The following is a 23,599-nucleotide window of genomic DNA, read 5'->3' on the forward strand; positions in this document are numbered from 1 at the left end:
AGCCAGACTTTTGGTGATCTTCACTGTTTCTCCTCTATTCATTTCTCAAATATAATTCTGCAACCTAATGACTTGTAGGACCAGATGGGAACGTATGATCCCTCTATGCTTTTATTTGTTTTATAAAATGTATTATCTGTTAAGATTCAAGTCCAGTATGCAAAAATGCTAAATTATTACAGAATGAATTATTACTGAACATCATCTTAACCAAATTCAACCTCTAGAATGGAGAATATAACTTTACGACTTTTTAAACACTGATGAGGACATGGATGAAACTAAAAACAAAAACAAAAAGAAGACCAAAAAGGAACTACAAAAGCTGCTAATAAATATAATTCAAATATAATTCTGCAACCTAATGACCGTAGGACCAGGTGGGGACGTATGATCCCGCTATGTTTTTTATTTGTTTTATGAAAAGTACATTGACAGTAATTTCCTGTGTATTAGCTGTACTGTGTATAAACCGCAGGACAGTGTTTTATGCAAGTTTAAAAAAACAAAACCTTATTAACCATATTAACTTCCCCCGTGTATTAACCTCATAGCTGAAGAAATTTTGCAAAATCAATGTATAAACCTCAGCTAATAGTTGGGAAATAACGGTAACATTGAAGCTAACCTTTACTTTTTTTTTTTTGGTAACTAGATTTTAATCGGTCAAGCTAAAGAGATGGTGTCCGTTAATGTTTGGTCAAAAAGGCTGATTCATGTCCCTTGCATTTTGCAACTGCAAGGTCCATGGCAGGCGCCCCACAGAAATGTTTCATTTTGTGAGTGAGATGTCCACGCTGTCCCCTCTGTGACGCGTTCGCCCCCCCAGTTTCAGAGCTATTCTAAATGCAAAATTGCACATACTGTTGTGCCGTGACTGTAGTTAACAAACTAGATCCTAATAGAAAACTGTTAGCTTTCCTGGCTTAATGGTAGGCCTATTACACAACATAAATTGTGCTGGCGACCCAAATAAAATCTCCTGCGACCCAGTCTTTGGGAACCAATGCCTTAGACCAGTAAAGGCTTTGGCATACTCCTGCTGTATTCCGTGTGTTCCGCGCACATGAAGCTGGCTGAGTGTGTGATGAAATTTAATATGATATTATATTGTTATATAAACCAGTGTAAACCACTGTTCCCCGCACACGTCTCAAAACAAAAGGTGACCGGGCCTTCTCTGTTGCTGGCCCAAACTTATGGAATCCCCTTCCACCCCACATTAAGTCCTCGACTACTCTTGCCAGTTTTAAGTCTAATTTAAAAACTTACATCTTCTCTCTTGCTTTTAACAACCTGTAATTCCGCCCCCTGTGTCCTGCGTGTGTCCCTTTTCCCCTCTGCCCAAATGGCTCACTCTTTTTTTTTTTACCTTTTTATTTGATTTTTTATCTACCACTTACTTTTAGTTATTTATTTCTCTTAATATATATATATATATATATATATATATATATATATATATATATATATATATATATATATATATATATATATCCTGTTTACTCTATTTTACCTGTTTTACTCCATTTATTTTATGTTCTTATTTTTATATTTTATTTATTTTTAACTTTATCTATTCTACTGATCTTATTATTATTACCATTATTATTATTATTATTTTCTTTTTAATGTACTACTTTTACCCAAATGTCACTCACTGGTCCAGAAAAGCAACTGTTGCATCAAAGAATTTATAACCACATGCTCTCATTGATTGTATGATTGCACTATTTGTGGTATGCAGGCATTGTACAACGGGGGCCCCATATCCAGTATTCACAGAATCATCAAATATCCAGTTCATAACAACAATTAAATTAGATATAGTCACCTACAAATGAAACAGAGGGCGCTTGTTTTATTGAGCAGGTCTTGCATAGAAGCCATAATAAGGCCATATCTGTGTATTATTTGAAATTTTAGGCTATGGTATGTTTATTTTTTCTTCACACAGGATGTTAGTGTGCCGTGGGACATTTTAAGTGTCAAAAGTGTGCCGTGGCACAAAAAAGGTTGAAAAACACTGATATGAACTATTGATGTAAACTGTATTTCTGATTATTTATTCATGACAGCACACATTATGCAGATATTATAGACTAGGTGCTGTTACTATTAAGCTACATTAGGCTTACGAATGTTACGAATTTACGAATAATCAGTGGGAGCCCTGTGCTTGTTTCCCTGCAACAAGAAGGTTCCATCTGGGGGGGATGGAAGACAGTGACACCCTCAGTGTGTTCGAAATGTCCAGTCGATTGCGCAATTTGGTCTTAGTTGCAGTCATTGCCGAAAACCCGGCCTCGCATAGGTACGTGGTGGATATGGTAGCAACGTTTTCAGCGCTTTTACGGCTATCTCTGGATATTTTGCTTTGGTTTTGATCCAAAAACCCGCCAGAGAGGTTTGCTCAAACACACTTTTAAGACCACCGTCCTTTGCAATTTCGATCAACTGCTCTTCCTCCTGCGCTGACATGTTAGGACTATTTGGGATATTGACAAATGGGTTGCGGACCCACTCATTGGTTTGCCGTGGATCTTTGGATATGGAAGGCATTCAATTAAGATCCCAATGTGCACCGAGATATATTTTTTCTAAAAAAGAAAAATCCCATCCACTCCGCTAAACTCTAGGAACGCAACCACTAGATGGCGATGAGATTACTTTCCCTCCCTATATGTAGTGTTGAAGGCGGGACAGACAGACGTAAGAAAATAGACCTTGCGAAATGCAAACATGCGTGCAATCAAACAACTGCATATAGGCCTATGCCATGTAAAAACGTGACATTATTGTGTTGTAACATGTAACAAGTAACATGATTAGCATAGTTAGCATGCTAGCATGTTAGCATGCTAGTTAGCATAGTTAGCATAACTACTAAAAATGATTAGCTAAGTTAGCTAAGTAACATGGTTAACATAGTTAACATGCTAGCATTGTTAGCATGTTAATTAGCATAGTTAGCATAACTACTAAAATGATAAGCTTGGTTAGCTAAGTCACATGGTTAACATAGTTAACATTGCTAACATAGTTAACATGTTAGCATTGCTAGCACTGCTATAAAACATTAGCTAAGTAACATGGTTAGCAGAATTACAAATCTTAGCATAACTACTAGTAAACATTAGAGCCATTCCAACTTTCAGTTATCGTCAAATATCTACCTATACACAGCCATTAAACTATTTGAATATCAACATTCATTCAACTTCCAGTCTGTCAACAACTTTTAAACTATTTACATTCAACTTTTATTTAAAGATAAACTATCTATTAAACTAGCTGTCTGTCAACAACTTTTAAACTATCTACTGTCTATCAACAACTTTTAAACTATCTACATTCAGCTTTTAAACAGTCTACTTTTAAACTATCAACTTTTATTAAGCTATGCAACCACCATGTCTATCCTAGCATCACCGTAGTAACCATCTCTGTATTATCTGTTTTAACTATACATGATATTTTACATCACAATTTTAGCATTTTCATGCACTGGTAATTCCTTGGAATTGCATTTCTAGTTATTATTCTTCCCACCAAATTTCTGCGTCTAATTCAGCTTCAACCGTGTAACGTAGAAACTTCGTTCAAACTTTGTAACGTAGGTCTTGAAAAGGAGACTTGAGGAATGTATTTTTCACTTTTGTAAACTTTATACTTTTTGAGATATTAATAAAAACAAGCTTATTTTTTCCCCATAGACTTTGTATGGGGACTATGACATCATAATGGGCTAATTAACTTGATTTGCACCTGTATCAACTTCCAGCTGCTCTACTAGGTCCCATCAAAAAGCTAGTTAAACTGATTGCACCTGTATCAACTGCTTTCTGCTCAATTAGGCCAACTCTCTCTGTGTATCTCCATTATACAAGGATATAAGGCACATTCCATCCAACTTTCTATCCATTCATCCTCTTCAAACCATTCACTCATCTACCCATTAAACTATCCCATCAACATCCATTAAACAATCTGCCTATCAACATCCATTCAACTTTCTGTCTATCAACATCCATTACACTATCTACTGTATATTTAACTTTTAAACTGTATACTCTGTCTCAGGCTTTAAACATACAATCTGGCTCTACAGATCCTGTTCAACTATTTCCTCTGCCCACAACTGTTTCAAAATAAATGTCCTCACTACAATAATTCACTATTAAATAATTTAACTATTTAAACTACTCAACTATTTAACTGTTCAGCCATTTCAACTGTCAGTTGTTATCAACTATGACTTCTGCCAACTGTTATCGAATAAAAGTTTGTTTTGCATTTTATGTTAATATACAGTATGTTTATATTTTCATGCACTGGTAATTTCCTCGAAATTACATTTTCTAGTTATCGAATGTTCTATCGAACACATTTTTTATTGATATCGATTATATGTCTATTGCGATACATATCGCTATCGTTTTATCGCCCAGCCCTACTCCCTGCTCTACAAGATCTATTCCAGAAGAGCACTCCTAAGAGCCCAAAAGATTCTGAAGGACTCTTCTCATCCTAACAATGGATTATTCCTACCACTGAAATCAAGAAGACGCCTATGTAGTCACAAAGCCAGAACTGAGAGACTCAGAAGTTTTTATCCCCAGGCCATCCGAACTCTGAACTCACACTATACTGACTTTGCACACATTCACTCCTCAGCACTCTCAAACATTTCCCAACTCTGAACTCACACTATACTGACTTTGCACTCTTTCACTCCTCAGCACTCATGACCCCCCCACCCACCCACACACCTACATGACTTTTAGCACTTTTATATCCCTCTCCCTATGCTACAGACATTTTTTTATTTTATTTCATCACACGTCAAAACACACACACACACAGGAGTTTTTCCTTGCCCCTGTTGCTCTTGGGTGCTCCTTGTTGGTGCCCCCAATCCCAATCCTCCCCCACCTTTCTTATGCAGCCCTTGCCACTTAATCTACTAAACCCCTCTTCTACTGCACTTTTTACCCCCCCCGGTTGACACCAGATATAATTTCACTGCATTTCTTACATCCAGTAACTATATGCATGTGACAATAAACTTCCTTGTATCCTTGTAACAACATGGTAACAGTTAAGTTTTAAAGCAATTCTCTCAACAATTTTAGGACAATTTAAAAACGGTAGAGTACAGTAAGAATAAATGCATCAGTGAGTGCTGTTTTTAAACAGTTAAGTGTCAGTTCAAGACGGGTGGTAAGTGCTAGGATCAGCAAGACTTGTTGTAAGTGGTGCTATGAGAGGATATGTTCTCTAAAGAGCTGGGTCTTCAGGAGTTTTTTGAAAAGGGAGAGGGATGACCCTGCCCTTGTAGGAACTGGCAGTGTGTTCCACCAACGACGAACAACAGATGAGAAAAGTTTGGATTGGCCTAAGCGTATCTGTTGCAATATCTGTGTGCATTCCTACATTAGGTCTATTTCCACATTCCACATTGCTAGACAGCACTTGAGTGAGGATGACTTATTTCCACTTCACAAATAACCATCGCTATCTGCAATAGCTACAGTACAGGGACATTAATCAGTTCATAGCTGAGGATTTGTCCTAGGTCCACTTCCCTTTCAGCATCATATGCAGTAATGATGCACTGGAGAATGGTTCTTTTTGTTGCACTATAAAGGATATCTACATTTTTTGAAAATAATGCAATCTCCATAGCACTCTTCAGCAACCCTCAAACATGCACACTCTTCCATTTTTTTGCATGGCTGGGATTTGAATGAAAGGAAAGAGCACCAGTGAGAGGTTTTAACTAGGCAAGCACAGTCGCCTTTACAAAAAAATACAGTGTAAATCCTCTGTAAAGACTGACAACTGTTCATAATAGTTAGTGACAAAGTACTTTCTACAGAAAAATGAGCAGTCACCTACTATTCTATCAATTTATTATCAAGGAATCTATTTTGCTTCTAAATGTCATACTGAATTTTAGTTATTATTTCAATTTATATTTTAATTTTAGCTTATTTTCATTTGCTACTTGAGGGTCATTGGGGTAATTCCTGTCCTGTCCCACAACATATATGATACATAATTATGATACATAGTATATTAATGCCTTATTTTTTGCAATTCCTATGATATCTGATGGCAAAACCAAAAAGTATGTGAATTATGCTAATTAGCAAGCTTAAAACTCAAAATTGAGCTTGGTAAACAAAATATTTTAATTCAGCACCCTCAAATTGTGTGAAATAGCCCCTTTACCGACTTTTCCTCAAATTTGCCAACAGGACTTTTTCTGAACGTTTGTTAGCTATCTGCTCTCCCTCTAAAGACAACATATCAGCTTTTGAAACTGAGGAATTGTATTGTTTTATGGAAAATATATGGTCATTTTGAATTTGATGTGAAACACATTTCAAAAAAGTTGCAACAGGCTGTTTCACCACTGTTTTCCTGCCTCTTCTTTTTACATTTACATCTGGGCACGGAAGAGAGTGTTAGAGAGTAAAAAGTCCCATTCTTGCCCAATACAACCTCAAATCAGAAAAAGTTGGGACGTTGTGTAAAATGTGAATAAAAACAGAATGTAATAATCTGCAAATCTCTTAAACTCATATTTAGTTGCAAAAAGGCCAAATGTTGAAAATTACAAATTTGACTATTTCAGGGAAAATATATGTATATGAATTTGATACCAGCAACATGTTTCAAAAAAAGTTTGGGAAGAGGGTAAGAAAATGCTGAAAAAGTTGTGTAATGATAAAGAAAACAAAAGGAGGAATGTTTCATAACTAATTAGGGTAACTGGCAACACGATTGGGTATGAAATGGAGCATCCCAGAGAGGCAGGGTCTCTAAAAAGTCAAGATGTACTGTAGGGTTATACATTACTCTGTGTAAACCTGTGTGGATCAATGATGAAACAATGTAATTTGAATGGTTCTGACCATGAAATTGTGAAGTATTTGGCAAGTTCATCATCTTCAATACATAATATAATTATAAAAATATTCAGAGAATCCAGAGAATTCTTTTCAAACGGGATAGAGCTGAAGAACGATATTGGATGGCCGTGGTCTTTTAGACCTCAGATTGCACTGCATCAAAACCAGACCTGTTTCTGTAAAGAATGGGCTCAGGAAAGCCTCTGATAATAACCATTGTCTGTGTGCAGTTTGATACTCAATTCAGAAATGCTAGAGTAAACTTTACCATGCAAAGAGGAAATTGTATATAGATACAGAAATACCACCATCTTATCTGGGCCTGAGCTTGTTTTAAATAGACTGAGGTAACGTGGAAAAAGGTCCTGTGGTTAGACCAATCATAATTTGCAATTATTTTTGGAAATCATGGACTCATCTGGGCTAAAGAGGAGAGGGCCTATCCAAGTATCCAACATATCCAACTTGTTTTAGTGGTCAGTTTGAAACCCAACATCTATGGAGGTGCATTAGTGCCTACAGCATGGGCCTCTTGCACATCTGGCAAGGCACAATCAATTCTGAATGATGTACAGTATACAGGTTTTGAGCAACATATACTGCCATCCAGGCAATGTCTTTTCCAGGGAAGGCCTTGAATATTTTAGGAAAACAATGCCAAAATGAATTCTGCACATATTTAAACAATATTTTTCCATAGTGGAAGTGTCCAGGTGCTCGAATAGCCTGTCTGCAGTCCAGACCTGTCAAATTAGGTGCACCATTAAATGAAAAACATGATTAAGAATACGCCATACTGTTGAGCAACTGCAATCCTATATTGGGCAGGAATGAGACGACATTTCATTCTCAAAACTCTAGCAACTGGTTTCCTCAGTTCCTAAACATTTACAAAATGTTGTTAAATGAAAGGATGAAGCAGCACAGAGGTAAACATTCCCTGTCCCAATTTTTTTTTAAACATGTTGCTGACATCAAATTCAAAATGAACATATATTTTCCGTGAAATAGTCAAAATTTTCCTTTTCAAAATTTGATATGTTGTCTATGTCCTTTCTGCTGCTAAATATGGGTTTATGAGACTTGTTGATCACATTCTGTTTTTATTTGCATTTTACGTCCCAACTATACCCCTACTCCTATACCATCATGCTGGCTTTTGAACTGTGCACTAATTACAAGTTGGACGATCCCTCTCCTCTTTAGCCTGGAGGATGCAAAGTCCATGATTTCCTAAAAGATTGCCAATTTCTGATAGATCTAAACACCAGACAGTTTTAGCTTGGGCCCATATACAGTGCAACCGGAAAGTTTTCAGACCCTTTCAATTTTTCCACATTTTGTTATGCTTCAGACTCACCATGGATTCAAATTTTTTTTTTTCATCAATCTAGGTATTTGGAGTGTTTTGTACATTTATAAAAACAAAATGAAAGACTAAAATTATTCATTTACATTCAGACCCTTTGATATGATGCTTGCAATTGAGCTCTGGTGCATCCTACTTCTATCAATGGTCCTTGGGATGCTTCTACAACTTGATTGGAGTCCACCTGTGCCTAAATGAATTCAACCCTTGTCATTCTGTAAGGGTTATTCCATGTTCACAAAGGAACTTTGGATCTCATTAGTGATCATTGGGGCCTTGGTTACTTGTCTGAACAAGGCACTTCGTCCCAGATTACTCAGTTTGGCTGAGCGGCCAGATCTAGGAGGACTGTTGGTTGTTCTAAACTTTTCAGTTTGAGAATGATGGAGGCTACCATGCTCTTGGGCATTTCCAATGCTGCAGAAATGTTCTTGTATCCTTCCCCAGATCTGACCATGTCCTCAAATTCTCAATATTATTCATAAGCAATGAAGGTCTCTTGTGTGGTCAATGACAAGATCTCAACACCAACACATTTTGGACTATACAGGAAGTCAAAGGCTGGCACACACACCCCCATTCTCATCAACGGGACTGAGGTGGAGCGTGTCACCATAGCTTCAAGTTTCCATGGACCAAGAACTACTTGACAGGGACAACAAGGAGGTGGCACTACCCTATCCCACCCATAGCATTCTATTTATTTATTTATATTACAAATGTACTGTAACTACACTTATACATACCTATTCTATTGTTCCTATAATGTTAAAGCTATCATACTGTAGACTATGCTCCTTAGTCAACTGTACTGTGTATACTGTTAATACTGCACATACACTTTTTTACTACACTTATAATGTTACTGTTAATACACGGCACATACTTGTATACTGTACACATCTGTCTTCATTGTCCATACTGCATATCCATATTTATTCTGCTCTTATAATGTTACTGTTAATACACTGCACATATCCCTACTGTGAACCATGTCACTTGTCTAACTGTATACTATACTGTCCACGCTGCACTACTTGTCTACACTGTTCACATTGCACTTTTCTGCTTTTTTGCACATCTGGTTAGACACTGACTACATTTCGTTGTCTCTGTACTTGTACTCTGCACAATGACAATAAAGTTCAATCTAATCTAATCTAATGTAATCTCATATAATTTAAATCTAATGTAGATCTTTATCTATACAGTCATAGGGCTCAGCCCACTGAATTTAATTCAGACTCCCTCAACCCTCAAGACAATAGGGCCAACTTCTTCATGACTTGACTCTTTAGGACTAATGCTGCAACAGGCCTACTCTTTAAAAAGATTAAAGTTTCAATATAGGTGTATTTAATGTGTCCTAATGCAGATGGATCTCATATATATTGTATGATATATATATATATATCATTTTCTTATATATATATATATATTTCTCTCTTTTTCTTAAAAGCTATCATACTGTACCTTAGTCAACTGTATTGTGTATACTATTAATACTGCACATACACTTTTTTACTACTCTTATAATGTTACTGTTAATACACGGAACATACCTGTATAGGCCTACTGTACACATCTGTCTTTACTGTCCATACTGCATATTTATTCTGCTCTTATAATGTTACTTGATATTTATTTATTTATTTTATTATATATTTTTTTTCAGGAGCTAAGCAGGAGCAGCTTTTCCCTGATTTGGAAACATGCAGGCATGGACCTGCTCAAAACTCCATCCACCATCCCTGCAGTATCTGTTGGAGAGACTTCTATGTGTTGTACATCTTCTGCTCAAAACAATGACAAACATACTGTCAGGCCTTTATAAGCCTACTATCAAGAAAGATTTGATAGTCTATAGGCCAAATGTTAGTCTAAATCACATTAACTGTTTGTGAAAGTAGGTTATTTGTTCTTATTTAGTGTAGGCTAAAGTAAATGAACAATAAAAAGGGTCATGGCATGAAAAAAAATCTTTGTTTTCAAAAAAGGCAAATTCATTTAAAGGAACAAAAATGATTGGAATACATATTTATGCCCGTTATGACTCTATAAACTGTGACAGATGTGTTTAATGTAGCCATGCTCCGAAATATAGAAAATGAAACTGCTTTATGTGAAAGGTTTTAAATGATCACTGCAAGTCTAGCGTCTAGAACGGCAACGTGTAGGCTACCTCTACTATCCCGTCCACATCCACCCGCATGCTTCTTACAGGCAAGGCAGACTGGTGGGTAATTAATATAATTCTATAGGCCAGTGGCAATGACGACACATTTAAATGCGATCAGTTATTCATTATTTATTTAACAGTCTCTTGCACGTGCATTCCTTCTCACATTAAGTTCCTCAGTTGTCTACAGCGTAATGGCGTAGCGGCTACTCGTGGAAAAAACGGTGCCCCGCCACTCTCTGAAGTGAGGCAGGCAGCCATCTCCCACTCGCTCTACAGACGGAGAAGCCTATACTGATGTTCTGCATCAGAACATGAGCTCTAGCCTACATAATGTTTCTCAGCGGGGTAGGCTAAACTTAACGTTATTTCTCATTCCATCAAATTAACAGAAACGTTACAAATAGGTTATTAGGCAACAGAAGCGCGGAATGTGCTCCCACCCTTTTCATATGTTATGGCTTTAGTTAGAGAAAATACGAATTGCGGGGAGAGACAAAGTGGTTGAATCGATGGATTGCCTTGCGGACGTACTTCTTGAGTTGCACTGAGTTCGCATTCTACTTCTCTCCAGATGAGTTTCACCGAGTTTACATCCGGGTTTTTTCCCTAGGCAATGGAAGGCGTAGTACCACTGTTCCTTAGGCAAAGTGAAATAAATTCGCCGCACCGTCACAAAAAAGTAGTTCTGTTGTAAAACATATTTTCTTTCTGTTCTCAAAGTCGGCTTTCAACACATACACTCACTTTCACACGCATTGTGTTAGTTTATAGTTGAATGGACGTGTTATGAGGATAAAATACTCTTTTTACACTACAGTTTTCTTACCCCCCTTCCTCTCCCTCTTCCTGCGCGCATTGATCATTTTTGTGCTGTGGCTGTGGTGAATGAGATTGAAGAAGAGTTCTTGTTTTGTATCTCAGTTTCTCTCTTTTTTTTTACACAAATTCAATTTAAACAAATTAAGAAATAAAACAGACAAACTGGATGGTATCCAATGTAGGCTTATGAAATAGTTAGGGTAGTAATTGTACCGGGTATCCTGTACCGATTTGGGGTGTTTGAAAATATTTATTTAAATAATTTGTGAGGAGAGAAGGACTACTGCTCAAGTGAGTAGAGGAGGGTAAGTGCACCTTGGGATCTTTTTTTATTATTATAAGAACTTTTATCTCCATTGTTTCGAAACTTTGATCGTTAACAGACACTATAGCGTTTATTCATTTAAGGCATCGTAGTCGCAAGGAGGACAAAACCGGCTGATGGCTACAGTTTTTGTTCATTTATCGTTATTCTAGGAGTTGAGTGGTATTTCTAAGTGCAATGGTTATTGGAGGACAGCGAGCGTAGAGCAAATGGGCCGATTCTAACTTGCCACCATCAGCTTCATGTACGTGATCATGATGATCCGTAAGCTAAGAAATTCAGCGATGCGGCTTTACATGAGTGTAGAGGTTGTTGTGATGGAGTGCAACGGGTGTTCTTATCTTTTGCTAGCTCGAGAGCTAGCTTTAGTAACAGTTACCAGTAACAGTTTTCTGTGCGGCTTCAATAGGCTGTAGCCTGCTAACTGACAATATTAGCAAGCTAGCTGGCTAGCTGTTTCTGGTTAGCTCACTGGCTAGAACCAGCGAGGTAATATTAGCTTACTAAAAGCTTGTAAGGTTGCTCGGAAAGCTGGCTAACGTTAGTTATCACTACTAACCCTGGGTATGGAGTTATACAGTTATCCGGATTCCATAAATGAACTTCGTGGTGACTCTATCACGCTGTATTCTGGTTTGTTTCTATAATCTTAAAGAACACATTTTCAGTCTTTTCAGACGTTCATCAATTCTTCATCCACTTCTGATTTTTTGCTACCAGCTAGGGGGACGTAACATTAGCTAGCTTGCACCAACAACTAGCGAGAGTAGCTATGGAACCTGCAGATTCTCATAGAGCGAAGCAAACGTGCGCCAGCTACATAGCTAAGAAGTAACGTTAGGTGTGCGGAGGTTGAGCTTGGTCTGTTACTTAAAAGTTGAGTACGTAGGAATATCAGTTTGATTACATTTCATATGTATCCAAATGTTTAGAGAAATCAACAGCATATCAAGGTTTACGGTATTGTCACAGATTTTTGGCACACAAGGCCTATCAAGTGAACTTTTCCCTATCATATCCTTGCAACGCTGCCATACTCACTCAGGATAAAATTATGCTAGAATCTCACTAACATGAAATTATTTGTTTGAGACGATAACTATCGTTACTTTCGATTAGTTCTTTGTTTGTCACCCCACGGAAGAAGTTTTGCTTTTATGATGCAGGTTAAAAAAAAATGCACTTGACTGGGGAGGAATTTAGACCACCCTTACATTTCGGACGCGCCCATTGTTTTTCGGTCCTACCTGTTACTTGGATCCAACAACCAGTGATGTTGCCATCTAACCTATGCATCTAACTGAATCGATGGTCCAGACCAGCATAGGAAGACATGAAATGCTCTTTGGTTGCCTTGGCATTGACACCGTCCCTGGGTTACGTCGGAAGGGGCTGTTTACAGATAGCGACCAACCCAAACTCGTCTGTCTAAGAAAAAATATTTAGTTCTGGAAAGTCTGTTTGTGAAGGCCTCATTGTTGCTTCAGTTATTACTAAAGCACATTATTAGATTTATGTGCTCGGAAAAATAGTAAAATGCCAAAAACTGGTTAAACAACTGGGTTTAAATATATATTATGCAGAGGAGTTGTACCATTAGACAGATTTATGTCAGATTTTCCCGTAAAAATACTGTGGTGTTTTTAGGGGCACCTGGAACTAGCTCCTAGGTATTATTCAGATAATACTCTGCTATGATCTAGCCCAGGCCTTTTCCAGATTACCATTTGAAATGTAGCCTATGAAGAAATGGCCCCTGTACTCTCTCTCTCTCTCACCCTCCCTCCCTCTTTTTGTATTTTTCACAGTATTGCACTGACCTAAATGTGCTCACAGGTCATGAGTGGCATTGCTGAGCAACTGACATTTAAGTTATGAGTAGCAATGTCCAACAAACTTGTATGTTATTTGTGGCATTTTTTGAACACACTGTTAACTGAGTGTCCTGCTAAGATCCCTTTTCTGTGCTAACGTTTCGGATGCCTCTTTTCTGAAATGGAAATGAAAGATGAGTGCAGACTGACCATACCCACTGCCCATGCCTGGGCCGCAGATGCCATGGCACTTAATGTATGAACATTAAGAGGTTGGCTGTATCATTGGCTACAGAGTTAGGGTGCAGAACATTAAAGGTGCTCTAAGCGATGCCACGTGTTTTTTAGGCTGAAACATTTTATGTCACTTACTGCAAACCACTTAACCAACCGCTAGTGTCCTGAATACACTGTAACAAAAAGCCATCTCTGTAGACAGCCCAGGCTCCAAAAACGGCAACAAAAACAACCTGGGCAAACCTAGCCCATAAAAGTATAACAAACTGTTCACAGACGAGATGCGCGTTTAGGAGAGTTTCAATTGCACGGGAGCAGCACGGGAGGGAGGGGGAGGAAGTAGCGCGCTAGCTCTCTGTTTTGTTTGAAAGTCAACAGAAGTGACGTTACCCAGCATCGCTTAGAGCACCTTTAAGATTTAGGCTGTATCATTGGCTACAGGGTTAGGGTGCAGACCCTCAGAGGGTTAGGCTGTGTCAGAGGGCTAACATCCATCTGAGACAAATCTTATTCCAGTTGTCTGAATTAGTTTGATGAGCTTAATCAGAAGCATCTGACTTATGTAATGTGGAGACAAGCCACCTAACTGTAGTCCAACTGCAGCTCACTGGAGGAGGCATTATCTAGAGCCTGACAAACAAACGTAATGCCATTCAAAGCTGAATTTTCTTCCCATGCGAGTTGGGTTTTAAAAGTACAGTTTGCGATTCAGATGAAAGTTTGTCGATATTTGAGCTCAACACCAAATCAAATTCCATCCCTTCCTCTCTTACTCCTGAACCTTATACAACAGTTGATTGGTTCGTTAAAAGTATGGTTTGGTCTGAGCCACTGTGTTTGTTTGTCATGTACATAGCAGGACTGTATGAGTTAGTATACACACACTTAGATGAGTTAGCACACAGACAGCAAGATGAGCTTTAGAACACAGACAGCAAGATGAGTTTTACATACTTGGGGGATTATGTGGAGCTGAATTTACTCAAAGTGTTAGAACCGTGTTAGCTCGGGATGTTGGGAGTTTGCAGTTAGCCAAGCCTTTTGGGGGGTGATGTTGGGCAGGTGGCATTTAGGGTGGGATGGTGTTGGACAGGTGGCATTAAGGGTGGGATGATTTTGGGCAGGTGGGATTTAGGGTGGGATGGTGTTGGGCAGGTGGTGTTTAGGGTGGGATATTGTTGGGCAGGTGGCATTTATGGTGGGATGATTTTGGGCAGATGGGATGGTGTTGGGCAGGTGGCATTTAGGGTGGGATGGTGTTGGGCAGGTGGCATTTAGGGTGGGATAGTGTTGGGCAGGTGGCATTTAGGGTGGGATGGTGTTGGGCAGGTGGCATTTAGGGTGGGATAGTGTTGGGCAGGTGGCATTTAGGGTGGGATGGTGTTGGGCAGGTGGGATAGTGTTGGGCAGGTGGCATTTAGGGTGGGATAGTGTTGGGCAGGTGGCATTTAGGGTGGGATGGTGTTGGGCAGGTGGCATTTAGGGTGGGATAGTGTTGGGCAGGTGGCATTTAGGGTGGGCTGGTGTTGGGCAGGTGGTATTTAGGGTGGGATAGTGTTGGGCAGGTGGCATGGTGTTGGGCAGGTGGGATGGGGGACGTGTCCAGTTGAGCTGTGTCCTGTCTAGGACTGGCCGGTGCAGGAGAGTGTGAGTTCTGAGTTGTATAGCCACCCCAGTGTGTTATTGTGTGTGTGTGTGTGTCACTCTATGTGTCTGGTAGATTTCTTGCAGTCTAACACACTGTAGTGTGTGTGGGTAGACCTGGGTTCCCATGGTCCTGAAAATACTGAAAATGTCATAGAAATTCTGGAATCTCATTTTTCCATTCCAGGAAGTCCTGAAACTATGTAAATTCACTGAAAGTTTAGGAGAAGTCATGACATTTAATTTTGTGACCTGTCTAGGTGTAATGTGCATATGCTTGCTTGCCATTTTTATGTGCGTGTGAGTGTGTTTATGTGCGTGTGCGTGTGTGTGCGTGTGCGCATGTGTTCTGTGTGTGTGTGTGTGTGTGTGTGTGTTGCGTGCGTGCGTGCGTTTGTGTGTGTGTGTAGCTGATATCACCCCCCATGATCGGAATTCAGATCGAAATTTAATGCAGTTTTGAACCTGTCAGCCAAAGATACCTGTGATTACAACGCCTGGTTTTTGCCTTTTCATTTTTAACTAGCTGTGGCTACACCTCAAATGAGTGGATATGGGATGTGTTGACTTGGCCCCTGGAGACCAATATACTAAAATAATTTGGTCATCCTCGCCCTACAGTTCTTGAGATATTCACAGAAAACTATGTCCGGCCTACCCTCTTTTCGGGGCACCCGTTGCAGCGGGTGGGCAACGGATTAAAACGAAGAACAATGGTTCCGTGCCATCTTTGTGGGGCTACATTGCCCACCAAGTTCCGTGCAGCCCGGTCTTTCAGTGTCCCGGGAATCGTTGACACAAATTTACTGGGGGATCCTGAAGAAACGCTACGCTAGCGGTGGTCATAAGAGTGTTTTCACTTGTAGCATGTGAGGTTTAATTAGGCACAATACAGTATGTACTTTAAAGGATGAAAGTGTGTGCACTTGTAGCATGTGAGGTTTAATTAGGCCCAATCTGTATATAAAGAATAAATTGTGCGCTTGTAGCATTTGAAGGATCATGGAGATGTCATTTCAGGTCATAAAAAAGCAAGGATGAGTTTTGAAATGTTGAATGAAATGAAAAGGAGTGTGAACCCTGACGGCAGTCCAGTATTTCAGCTCAACACTGTGTTTGTGTCCCAGTCCCAGTCTGATGGCTGCTAATGTGTTTGCTGTTTTGCAGGGAGCTGGAGAGAGAAGCCCACGCACTTGGCAAAGTGGTGAGTCCTGTGATGGCCTCTACTAAAGCTGTGCTCTCGGCCAGGTGTGATGGCCTCTGTTGTAGCTGTGCTCTCGACCAGGGGGGTATTCCATCAACCTCCCTAATGAAGGCGGCGCTTAACAGAAATGGCCTGGCTTGAACTAGCGTAGACTTTCACTAAAGGGCTGAAGCCGTTCCATTAACTCAAGCTAGCGGCATCTTGGCCTCGTTTATTCAAGCGAGGTTTAGGTCAGCTTCATCTCTGCTCGTGCACGAGGTAGAACAGTAGACCAAAACAGTAGATTGACGAAAAGAGAATATATGTCGTAAAATTAAGACAATACTGTACGATTTCTGTTCGATTTGGCAAATGCCATCTACAGGATTTTCATCGAAAGTCATCAAATTTAACATCGAGAGAAAAAAATAGATTGCCTACAGAAATTGGAGAATAATGAAAGCATACATTTAAAACAACAATGCTAATGGTTTAAAATCAATTGTGAGTTTGATTGGCTTCACTCTTGAACACAGACTATACAGTCTATGCTTGAACAAAACAAGTGAATGAATAAATAGTATCAACTCAAAAACAACTTTGGCATATATTCAAAACTATCTATAGCCTACGTTCTTAGATTAAAATAGTTCACTTCAAATTATTGTCTAGGTGTAGGTGGTCATAAAATAAATTAGTATCAATATTATAGCTTATTGTCTCCCATAAGTCCAAAAGTGTTTGAAATATAATTATCTGAAATGCAATGGCTTTCAATTTGTCATTGACGCCAAGTATTTAATCTGTGTAGCACACAGTTGATTTGACATTCATGAACCATCGTCTACACATGAAGCAGTTTTAATTATTAGCTGCCTATAGCCCTACAGGCTACAGAATTATTCTTTGGCTTGCATCAGATATAATATAGCCCACTGGCAAAGCATATTACTGTCACTGAACAGCCTACCAAATGTGCATGACCCTTTATCAACAGTAGACATATGTCTTTCATTAACGAGTATAACTAAAAATGGCATTATCAAGGTGATGATGCCATTTCTTTATTAAGGCTATGTAGCCTTAATACTTCATATGGGAAGCGAACCTGTGAAGACGCAAGAATGTAATTGCTGTGGTATGCCGTCTCGCTGCACGTTACACCACCACTGAACGTAAATGACGCAGAGTAGCAAGATTCCTAGAACCACACGCATGTGAAGTTAAAACATTTTAAGTCGCATAATCTTCATAAATTCTTTGGAGCTAGTGAATGTGTAAATCCATGCTTGGTGACACTGTCGGAAAAAACATGTATAGGCCTGTGACGAAAGCACAGGTGGACGGAACCATCTTTTTGGTCTCGTTTTCCGACTGATTGTTTTTTTTGCCACACAGCTTAATTTAGCTTGAAAGTTAACCTGATACGGAGCAGGTTAGTTCTGTGGCATAAATTCCCATAGTTACCAAGCTGGGATTCAACTCCCATAACCTCATTAATGGAACGGAATTCTCACTAAAATTAGCAAGACTTATTGAAATAAGCCAGGTTTGGCCTTTAGCGAGGTTGATGGAATACCCCCCTGGTGTGATGGCCTCTGTTGTAGCGGTGCTCTCAGCCAGGTGTGATTGCCTGTATTGCACACACTTGTGCTCTTGGCTGATAGCCTCTGTTGTACTTTGTGCTCTAGGCCAGGTGTGATCGCCTCTGTTGTACTTTGTGCTTTGGCCAGGTGTGATGGCCTCTATTGTAGCTGTGCTCTCGGCCAGGTGTAATGGCCTCTATTGTAGCTGTGCTCTAGGCCAGGTGTGATGGCCTCTATTGTAGCTGTGCTCTCTCTTTTTCTGAGGGGAGGTGCAGGGTCTGCCTTCTTGTTCCTCATACGGCCAAATGCTTCCCTTATCACAACCACCACACCTCAGTGTCTGTTTTGAAACTAATGTAGCATTTCGGAAGCAGCAGCATAACCTGAAATCATTTAATTTGGGAAAAACATTGAGAGACTGGATTGCTAATCATCTTGACACAAAATAACTGTTTAAAAGCCTTGCTCTTTATAAACGCCAGTCTTGTGTGAACAATTTGAACAGCAATTTGAAAGCAATAGGTTGACTGAATCGGCTTTGTTCTAACTTAAAAAAACGCAGCTAGTTAAGTCGAAACGAAATTTACAAAAGCTCAATCTTGGCTGGGTTGACTACTGCAGTGGCCAGTTTACGTACAGTATCATCCTAAAAAGACCATCAAACAGCAACAGATGGTACAACATGCAGCTGATGGAATTCTTACTAAATGAAATGGAATTGACCACATCACTCCAACACTTTAAACTGGCTTCCAGTAAGTCATAGAATTGACTTTAAAGCTCTACTGTTGGTTTCATAAATCACTAAAAAGGACGGCACCTCTCAGTCCTATTTCAGCATCCCACACCTGCTGGGCGCCTCAGATCACTGAAGAAACATGGGTTGCTAATATACTGCCATACTAAATGCTGAAGTGACTTACAATGCTAGCTGCTGTGCGGTTTAGCTCTGGAGCCAACTTCTGGATGACATAAAAGGCCCCCGCTGCAGCTAGTTTCAGATCTCTTCTCAGATGCTTTCTTTGCAAGATCAAATGCACTTGATGAACTTTTTATAACAAGATTTTATGTTCTTCAAGCTTCTCTGTTAATTTTTCATGACTCATAATCTTAAAGTAATCTCAGGTAAATTATTTTCTGAACTTTACCTTTTCTCTGTTGTCTGCTCCTTTGTGAAAGAGGAGATACTGAATGTACATGAAGATGTACACTTGCTCCATGTGTTTACAGCGGTGGCATTTGTGCTTATATATGATGTCTGATGCATGACACATTCAAGTGCCTGATCTTAGCTACTGTCTGTAATGTTTTATTTATTGGAATACAGTGGGCATTTAAATATGACTATACAACATTGACCAACTAAGTGCGAAAGACTTTTAAAGTCGAGTCATCTTTGCAAAAGCAACACATAGGCCTCCTGTTCTGATCATCTACAGTAAAATATGGTGGGGATTTTTAGAAGTCACACACAAACGTCAGGTCAAGGTCAGGGTTTGAGGTTCTTTGGTTTTGTCCCACCTACCTGCCCCCTGTAGCTGATGGACTGGGAACTCGTTGTGTTGTCTCCACTCCCTGTGTGCTCAAACGTCCCACCGCACCGCATCACTCTGAGTGCAATCTAATGAGTTGATGGGTCTTATTTAAATTACGAGACCACTGCAAATTTGAATATGACAGTCAACTCATTCGAATGTCACTCAGCAACCGTAGGATGACATCAGAAAAATGTGCAGTGGTCTCTTAATTTTTTCAGAGCTGTATATTTATAAAATGTTTGCTTTAAGTGTGGCCATCACCGGCAGCCCTAGATACAAACTGGACTGGGGTATAGTTCTCCTGGGTTCTACATACTAGTGGAGTGGACCTGTCCTAATTCAGTTCCAGCTGCTGATCTCTTCTCTATTCTATCCTCTCCTCTCTCCACAGGCTGACCGTATTCTTGGACTCTCAGACCAGCTGAGTGGATCAATGATGGAATTACAAACATTACAGGAGGCGCTGAAAGTTGAAATACAAGTTCACCAGGTGGGGAGGAGTCCGTTTTTCACTTGAGCTTTCTCTCACACCATTGCTGTGTTGGAGTCCTCAAACCTTTTCTCACACCATTTCAGTGTTGGATTCCTCTTACCTGTTACTGTATGACCATGTTATTAATCCCCCGTAGATATGTTAACATTATTCTTTGAAATAGACTATTAAGGCCATGTTAGGCCACTTTTTGAGGTATGTTCATATGAACAACTACTCAGTGTCATCTTCAAATTAATTTTGATGGTATATATTCCTGCGAAGGACAGGTGAGTACACAGCATTATTCCCACTAGCGTCCAGGTAAACGCAGCATCATTCCCATTAGCGTCCAGGTAAACACATCGTCATTCCCACTAGCGTCCAGGTAAACGCAGCGCCATTCCCACTAGCGTCTAGGTTATGCACTGCATATTTGTTGTTGGTCCGAAGATTTAAGAAACTTTTCTCAGCACAAGATCACCAACAATATTGACAAAAGACGCCAGTTAGCATGTTGGTTCTTCATACTCTGATACCCCACAGAGAGGGCATCTATACTGTGATATCCAAATGGAGTATGAGAATGGAAATACCCTCTGTGTGGTATCAACTGAGCCAGCCATCATAGGGCATGTGGAGGCAGTGGATATAACAGTTTTTAAATTCCTCCAAGCTTCTGTTAAATGCATCAAAGAATCTGATGTGTGTTAGATGGCCTTATGTCCCTCATATCTACTGTGAGGCAGGTGATTTAATATTGAGCTCTCTGTGTGGGACAGGTGCACTTGACTGCAGTTCAGTTGTTGGCCTGCAGATGTCACTGTTTCAGCTGTAATGTTTGTTGACTTGGACTTAGCATTGAATTTTATCAATTTCAGAGGAGGTAAAAATGAATGTGTCTAATGTACCAATGGGTCTGTTTCAGTGTCTTAACATGTTAATTCTCCATTTTCCCCTCATAGAAACTGGTTGCTCAGATGAAACAAGATCCTCAGGTAATGATTAAAGTGTCTACAGTAGTAGTTAGAATGGCAAATGTTTTCACACCAAACTATAAACTGACTCATTCATCATGTTTACTACAATTATGATACTTTACACAGTGAATGCCAGAATGCATAGTTGCTGAATTTCCGTTCATCCTGATGCTATTTTACAATAAAAAGTGAGGTGTGAATATGTTTGTGTGACCATTTACGTTCACCCTTATGCTATTTTACAATAACAAAGTGAGGTGTGAATATGTGTGTGTGACCGTGCTACTGTGTTTGCTATTCAGAATGCCGATTTGAAGAAACAACTCCATGAACTCCAGGCCAAGATAACCGCTCTGAGTGAGAAACAGGTGAGTCTGACCGAGAAACTGGTGAGCTCTGCTCTGAGTGAGAAACAGCTGAGAACAACTGAGAAACTGATAGAGAGCTTCTGTGAGAAACAGGTGAGTCTGACAGAGAAACAGGTGAGTGAGTGAGAAACAGGTCAATCTGAGAGAGAGACGGGTGAGTGAGAAGCAGGTGAGCACAGGTGAGAAATACTGATAGAGAACTTCTGTGAGGGGAACTTCAGACCCGTTAGACTCTGCTGAAAGTCATCACACTAGGTCAGTGTAGGAGTCTGAGCTAGTTCTATGGAAAACCTCATTCAAATAAGCCTCATGCAAATGTTGTTGCTATGGTGACTAACGTGTCACTTTTTAAACTCTGCAAAGCTGTATAGGTCCTTTTGAGTAACATGCTTCTTATTACACTCTGCAGAGCTGTATAGGTCCTGTTGAATAACATGCTTCTTATTACACTCTACAGAGCTGTATGGGTCCTGTTGAGTAACATGCTTCTTATTACACTCTACAGAGCTGTATGGGTCCTGTTGAGTAACCTTCTTATTACACTCTACAGAGCTGTATGGGTCCTGTTGAGTAACATGCTTCTTATTACACTCTACAGAGCTGTATGGGTCCTGTAGAATAAACTGCTGCTAAGTACACTTGTGTGTTGACGCACGGGCGCTCACTCATTTTTGAGACTGCTGTTGTGTACTGACGGCAGGCGACCCACTGTCACACCGTGGCCCTGCCCACATACGGTTCTGTGCTGGCATTCCGTAGGAAAACGGAAGCCTCCATCCCCTAAGTATGCTGTCTCCTAGCAACTGGAACAGCATATGTCTGTTAGCCAGTGTGTGTCTGGTGTGGACTGCCACTGCCTGATGTGAGGTGCGCATGCTCAGACATGTTTGTTGGTTCCAAAAACATACTTTTTGAACTCGTAGACGGCAGTATTTCTACATAAAACAATTAACTTTGGGATTTGTGGGCTTATATTTTGTTAAAGTTAGCAAGGAATAGCTACTATTAAATCTAAAAAGTCTGTTTAAAGTTTGTATATAAATAACTTTTTTTTCTGGAGTGATTGGCCTTATGGGGCCTGGCATAGCAGTCAGTCAGAGTGAGCATTTGCTAGAGACATTTCCACTAGAGAAAGTGTCCTCCTGTTTATGAAACCAGATTATGTACTTCAGAGAGTTAAAGGGTTAGTATGCAATTATACCCCATGTACTTCCTGTCAAATTCAGCTCAAACAACCTCAAACTGTTTGTTCAGTGTTGATTCAGTGTCAGTGCTCAGAAAATCGTTGTCATACAGTCCCAGCTCTGAGTGGACAATAACATAATGACTGGGACCAAGCCACAGATAATCCCAGCCAATCAACACAGTGCTTGTGAGGAGGAACACTGAAGGGAGGGGCACAATCTGACTGGGTAATTCACAAAGCCAACTGCATTTCTGAGAAACCAAAAGTGAAGATCATCTCTTGGAGATAATGGATAGTAGCTTCGTTATCAGTGAGCCTCAGAACACGGACAGTGAGTTTCACCTTGGTCTGGACGAGTCGATGCTGGCCTTAGAACAGATGTAGAGTGGCCAGAGGTGTGTGTGTGTGTGTGTGTGTGTAAAAGATAAAAGGGCTGTAACTCTGTGTAGACCTGAGGTGTTCTGTGGCTCCAGTAGGTTGAGAGGGGGAGCTCTGTGAGCGGAATGTTAATGAAGAGTTCTTCCTCCTCCCTCTCCTCTACTCCTCCTCGTCTCTTCTCCTTGTCCATCTCTCCCCGTCCTCCCACTGTTGTCCATTCTCCTCCCTAGGTTCTCCTCCTCCTCCCTCTATCCTTCCTCCTCCCTCTCTTCCTGTGTAGGGGGTTGGAGGGCGTTAACGACGGGCCATGTTGTTGCTACTCTAGTGCCTCTCCCTGCTCTAATGCAGTTTTTATTTCCTCTCAGAAAAAGGTGGTGGAGCAGCTGAGGAAGGACCTGCTGGTGAAGCAGGAGCCCGAGCTGAAGCTGCAGCTGCAGGCCACACAGATGGCCGACACCAAGCACCTGCTCCAGCTGTCCACCACACAGGCTCAGCAGCCCCCCACCACTCATAACACCGGGGTACAGCAGGTACACATACACACACACACACACACACATACTCATAACACCGGGGTACAGCAGGCACACACACACAC

The 23,599-nt window shown here is 40.2% G+C and overlaps 1 protein-coding gene across 11 annotated transcripts in view; it reads left to right on the top strand.

The window, feature by feature from the left end:
* Positions 1 to 11,362: 11,362 nt before the first annotated feature.
* phf21ab (PHD finger protein 21Ab) overlaps positions 11,363 to 23,599 on the top strand; it is a 29,815-nt gene continuing 17,578 nt past the window's right edge. For 5 of the 11 annotated variants that reach the window (XM_048256774.1, XM_048256763.1, XM_048256773.1 and 2 more), the window contains exons 1-5: positions 16,390 to 16,514; positions 20,009 to 20,107; positions 21,055 to 21,087; positions 21,372 to 21,437; positions 23,367 to 23,531. In XM_048256774.1, coding sequence (XP_048112731.1) covers positions 16,458 to 16,514; positions 20,009 to 20,107; positions 21,055 to 21,087; positions 21,372 to 21,437; positions 23,367 to 23,531 — 420 coding nt within the window. In that variant the 5' untranslated portion in view covers positions 16,390 to 16,457. Of the gene's footprint in view, positions 11,596 to 11,766; positions 11,860 to 11,933; positions 12,105 to 16,389; positions 16,559 to 18,823; positions 18,835 to 20,008; positions 20,108 to 21,054; positions 21,088 to 21,371; positions 21,438 to 23,366; positions 23,532 to 23,599 lie in introns of those variants that run through there. The other 6 variants (XM_048256766.1, XM_048256767.1, XM_048256770.1 and 3 more) reach the window with 6 other exon arrangements.

The sequence above is a fragment of the Alosa alosa genome, chromosome 11, assembly GCF_017589495.1.
Source record: "Alosa alosa isolate M-15738 ecotype Scorff River chromosome 11, AALO_Geno_1.1, whole genome shotgun sequence".
In the NCBI taxonomy this organism is placed as follows: domain Eukaryota; kingdom Metazoa; phylum Chordata; class Actinopteri; order Clupeiformes; family Clupeidae; genus Alosa; species Alosa alosa.